The sequence below is a fragment of the Carya illinoinensis genome, chromosome 1 (genome assembly GCF_018687715.1).
Source record: "Carya illinoinensis cultivar Pawnee chromosome 1, C.illinoinensisPawnee_v1, whole genome shotgun sequence".
NCBI lineage: Eukaryota > Viridiplantae > Streptophyta > Magnoliopsida > Fagales > Juglandaceae > Carya > Carya illinoinensis.
Window position 1 is genome coordinate 46,288,800 of NC_056752.1, and position 5,854 is coordinate 46,294,653.

The window sequence follows — 5,854 nt, forward strand, 5'->3', positions numbered from 1 at the left end:
TTTTGTGACAGATTTCAACTGTCACAAAAAATCCCACGTTCGAACGTGACATCAAACGGAAGACTTCCAACCGTCACTAAAAATATTTTTTGTGACGCTTGTACAGTAAACTGTCACTAAATATAATCCGTGACGCACATTACGTGACAGTGGTGGTGACGGTCAGAAACCGTCACCAAATATATTTCGTGACGTTTTTTCTATTTTTTATAACAGTTTCATCTGTCACTAAAACCTATTTTTGTTGTAGTGTAAGTATATCTCTCATAGAAAAAGAGATCACGTCTCTTGTCCCTTACCCTTGTAGCAAACATGAGATTAATGCTTTTTAAAGGGAGATTAAGGAAATAAATTATTATTCGACATCTGTCTGGGGGCAATGAGATTAATTATTGTCACGTTCCGATCTTAACATGTGGGAATAGTTAAGCTTAAACCAATGGATTCGCCGAAGTACTGTATCAAAGACGTACGACAAGAAATCCAACGAGAAGAATTTCAAAAAATGCAACTTAATTATATATATTCACAGACGAAAAACACTCAAAAAAGGAAATAATCAGACGAAAAAAATATCCGTCAGAACGAATACATATGAACGAGAAGAAGTAGACGAAAGATGACCATGAAACAACGGTGTGGATCGAATAAATGAAGACAGACAGATTATTCTCAGTGGTAATCCGTCCGGTGACACGAGCGCACCAAACGGCTACCTAAACCTTTCAATTCCAGCACGTGACTGTGGACTAAAAAAAGCCCATATTAGAATTGAAATTTCAGAAAAAAAAAAAAAAAGAGAGACATTTAGGTATGTTTGGAAAATTTGGAAATATTTGAGAATTGTCAGAATTCGTTTGAGATTTGGTTTTGGGAAATAAAGAGAAAATGTTTAATAAAAATATTTTTTAAACAAATATTGTATTGTAATTTGTGAAAGTGAATGTATAAGAGATATATATATATATTGCAATCTCCAAATTTCGTTAGAAGCGTTAGAAGTCAGCCTCAGGTATATAGAACAGAAGATAAAACGAATTAGGGAAAAAAGAGCAAGCATGTGACAAAGATGTCAACGCCATTAGAGAGTCAGATAGATGCTTTTTATTTTAACGATCGATTACATAGATACATAATACATTACATAATATTATTGGCATCAGATCACCAGCGTAATCCGACGCTCCTTTATTGTATGGATATATAATATTCTTGATCACTAGAGAGAAAACATTGAAAGATAACACTTCATTAATTTATTTAGTGCAGTGCGTTCAGAGCACCGTCGATGTGGCAGCACTTAAAACTAATATAGGTCTCCATGACGCGGGGGCAGTGAGGGCAATGCATATGCTCAGGGATCTTTCCGACACCAACAGGAATGTCAACACGGGAGCAAGGGCGATTCACTTCAATTACCTTGTCATGGTATTGTTTGAATATAATCTCGTAGCCAATCTCACGCACATACCCCTTCCATTTTTCAGCCTCATCCACGACCTTCAAAATATTTGTCCCATGTCCAGTGAATATCACTTTAGACCCTTTGCTCAGCACAACCCATCCACTCTCATTCTTGTAGGATAGTAGCTTTTGTATTTCCTTGGTCACAGTATCCGGTTCCGTTTTCTTTTCAGTCTTGGAGAAGAAAAAGCTTTCCATTTTGTCCCAAAAACGACCTAGAATTCCAACATCGTCCTGCCCTTTCTCGTTCTTTCCAATAAGAACCAACTCAATAGAAATCCCTGCCTCTTTCAACGCCGGGTCATTCGCCAGGACAGTTGCTTTCCTGGTAAATTGTTGGATCCACTCGTTGTCCTTGCCTCCATAGAAGAAAATGTACTTGTCATCCTTGATCTGATTGATAGAAGAAGACATGCGTGTTAATTCTCAAGCACATACAATTATAACGCTAATTAATTATGATTTTTATTAAAGGTATGAGCCTTTTATATTATGAGTTTTGCTTAAGAGTAGTATAAAAATTTACCACGACTGGTGATTTATTGACGCCAACCATGATGTCTTCCATCACATCCTCTTTATTTGCCAAAGTTTGTTCTGCCTCTTTAGTGAAAGGAAAGGCCTTTGCTCCCCATACCTTAATGATGTGGAGTGCATTCGGGTGTTCCACCTTTCCTCTTGGACTTACCACCACGACGAGAGGCTTATTCTTGAAGTTCCACTCCTCCTTAATGAACTTGATGCCAACCACCGGTGAAAAGTATTGCACTGTATACCAAGGCATCTTGGACCGCAGCACCTCAAACTTCCTTTTCAGGTCATCAGTCCATTGCTCCACAATTGGGATCCATACAATTTTGTGCTGATCCTTCTTACTTATTCCATCATAAACCGGCTTAAGGATCGAGATTTCTTCAATAGTGATGTCCAGGCTTGAAATGAAGAATAGAATGTTCTTTTTTTTTAGCACTTCGATGTTAACCTGATTGTGCAACACAATTAAGAAAATCAGAAGACCGTGAATAGATTAGTCTTGATATTTCTACGAAAGATAACTTAGAATACGAGGTATCGTAAATTCGTAATATACAGCTATAGCAAGTATAAAGGCTGTAGTTACGGCCGTAATTAACTTAAATATTTATGACTCATTTAATATTTCACAAAATATTTATACATGTAAAAATAATTGTTGTAGGATCCTTGTGATGAGTACGGACTTGTTTGGAAATAGATTTCATCCCGAAGTTTTCATCACATTTCATTTTCTTCCCAAACATAATTCAAATATAAAATTTTCAAATTAATCATTACAATTTTTTTAAAATTTCAAACAAAAAATAGAAAACAATTCAATTTTTTCAAATCTTAAAATAAAAATAATATTATAAAACTATATACTAACTTTATAATATATATTTTTTATTTAAATTTTTCTCTCTCATTTCCTTAAATTTAAAAAATACTCAACTTAAATTATCTTACTACTATTCACAAATTATCTAACTATTATTTTTAAAATTTTCATTTCATCTCACTCTCCAAACAGGAGCCCAACATCTCCTTTCTACTTGAAGTCTTCAAATTCAGACAAAACGTTAAAAGTACCCCGCCCGCTAATGTGAGCATTTGGACCAGCTTGGTTGTATGAGTTTTAAATATTGTTTATTACACAGGATCATGATGTCTTGTATTTTACAATATATTTTTAAGAGAACTGATTTTTATTGGGAAATATATGTCATAATATATATTGCGTTAATTAGAATGTACTGTTTTTACTTAAAAAATCTTAGTAAGGAACAATATTTGTGATTTTAGACATTTTTATATGGGGTAAATTCGGTATTTTCTTAAGATCAAGTACAAGAGCTGACCAATTTGTTAGTCGAACCATCAATAAGCGAGGGGTCAACATCTTTGGGGAATATGAGCGCCTTGAAAACCTCCATCACTTCTGTGGGAGTCTGAAATATTTTCTTGAGTTTCCTAAAAGCCTCGATAACGTCTGCAACGAACAAAAATCTTTGGTCAACATTGTCGACAGTTTAAGCCATAAGTATATTGCATATGTTACAAACATCATGCTTGTTTCCGAATGAAATCAGAACAATAACTAACCTATTTGTTCGTGGGCAAGTTTTATAGTCCTCCTTAGGACGTTGAGGATGACGTTGATCTTCTGAGCAAAGGGCGACAGTTCCAGCGTCTTGCCCCTGAAATAAGTCAACCGGGGTCATTTGCCTTAGAATAAACAGATAATGTTAATATATAATGTCAAGGGCTAGAACATACTCATCGCCAGTGATGCAACACAGCTTAGTCGTGCAGGTTGCAATCGTGATGATAGCCCAGTAGACATCCACAGGGATTCGGTCCAAGGCACCTGACAATGCTGGTACATCCTTTGTATCATAGATTGATAGCTTCTCCAGCTCAAAGATTGACTCGATTACTTCCAATGTTGCCGTGATCAGATTGTTGAGCTCAATTATGGTTTTTCCATACTTTTGAAGGCCCGGGCGCTTTACGACCACAGGTACTCGTTTCAGGATCCCCACTGATTTGGCGAGTTGGTCCGATGAGTGAAGCTCGGCAAGCAGCCAGAAATCCCCGTAGTCCAAAGCAAAGGCCGCCAATGTCAGCACTGCCTTGGCGTCCCATGAATAGTGTGCGAGTTTGTTAAGTATTGACATGGTTGTTTTGTGGGCAATTTCCTCACCCGGAGCCTTGCATGCCATCTGACATTGATTACAGATTTGGTATTGGCAGTATGAAAAATGCTAATGAAGCTAAAACCATCGATCACGTTCATTTGTGAAGAAGTCTATACGTATAATTACCTCGCAGGAAAGAGCCTTGAGTGTGCAGGACGGGGGACTGAAGCTCGCTTTGGGCGCCTTTTCGTCGAGATTTTCCTGGTGTTCCTTGGTACCCTGTAACAAATAATGAGGAATATTCGAGAAGTGTAGGGAGAAACTTACAAACGAAAAAAGAAGAAGTTATTGTCTCCTGACTCAACCAAAACTAAAGCCAACTTCATTCCATTTTCATTTTGTGTCTTGCAGAATAAATGTGAAAAATTTTGTTGTTTTTCTCTGTCGCATTAGGAGATGATCTAGCTATTAAATTATATATGAAGAGTTGGCACTAGAGTGTATGCCAGCCTTCGTATAGCGGGAAGAAAATCCTTGAAAAAAATAAGAACAGGTATGGTCTAAACATAAAAATGTATATGTACCCGCACAACATTTTCAACAAGATGGGTGGCACGCTGAATAATGTTTTCGGTGACAACAAAAAGAGAGTCGACATCAAACTTTTCGTCACCATGAACATGGGTTGCATAGATTGTATTCATAATCTGGTCGTCGGACATGGTTAACACGTTGAGCTCAGCCTTAACGGAAGTTGAGGGGTAGCTAGCAGAATCTTATTGGTGGCCATTTTATTGTGCACTAGAATTTAAAGCTAGCGCTAGATTAGGTTAGAGACGGGCTCTTGGGCTTGGGGATGATCAGAGCAAGTAGAGAAGTTTGCTTGTGTTTCGTGCAGTGGCTAGACTGCCCTATTTATAGCCATCAGGCTGGCTCTTGTTTTGGTAATTCCTTCCCAGATGGGGGGTCCAATATCTAATAAAAATAATCAAGGGTCTGGATTCATGGGGATTGAATTATGATTAACTCACACCTCAATGGAATAAGACATAAATATTTGTTCGATTTTGGCTTATAATGTCTTTTCCTTTGCTTATTAATGGTGAATATCGCGTAGCGTCGGATGAGGTTATCTGAACACGTGTCGCGCATGGATCACCAGTCCAATTAGCACCGGCCACAAGTCAACTACAAATCTATATCTCTAGATATCAACTTGTATATATAGAGATGTAAAGGAGTTCTGCAAGTTTAGGTTGAGAAAAAAAAAAGGTTTCTTACAATTTATTTATTCAAGTCATCATTTGATTATACTTGTTGTTTATGATCAATTAGGTTTGGTACGTAAGATTATTGCGGAATTAGTTTTAATTAAGGTAAGCCTTTTATAAGAAATCATGAGATATTTTGGGAGTCTAATTAAGCCCAATTAAAGGACCATTAAATTCTTCTTGGTTGTTTTCTTCAGCACGTGGTCCTTTTTTTTTTTTTTTTTTTTAACGTGATCACTTTCGCATTAATGATACTGATATAGATAAGATTTTGTTTTTGCTTTTGTTTTCTTCAGCAATCTAGATAGGTTTGCATTTGAAAACAACTTCTGTGGCTAGTATCCCTTCCAGACGTGAAACCAGGCCGGCGGACTCACGTTATGGACATGGGCCAAAAGGCCATGGCCCACCCCCCCAAAAAAACTTTTTTGAAAATATAAAATATTTAAAAAATTTTATTAA

At 36.8% G+C, this 5,854-nt stretch overlaps 1 protein-coding gene across 1 annotated transcript; it reads right to left on the reverse strand.

Moving 5' to 3' along the window:
- Positions 1-1,081: 1,081 nt before the first annotated feature.
- Positions 1,082-5,010, reverse strand: LOC122277681 (protein SIEVE ELEMENT OCCLUSION B-like). The gene is made up of 7 exons (XM_043087774.1): positions 4,706-5,010; positions 4,308-4,400; positions 3,760-4,205; positions 3,586-3,680; positions 3,342-3,472; positions 1,991-2,446; positions 1,082-1,857 (listed from the first exon to the last, which is right to left on the reverse strand). Exons 1-7 carry the CDS (start codon positions 4,841-4,843, stop codon positions 1,261-1,263), a joined length of 1,956 nt encoding a protein of 651 aa, XP_042943708.1. The 5' UTR covers positions 4,844-5,010; the 3' UTR covers positions 1,082-1,260.
- Positions 5,011-5,854: the final 844 nt, after the last annotated feature.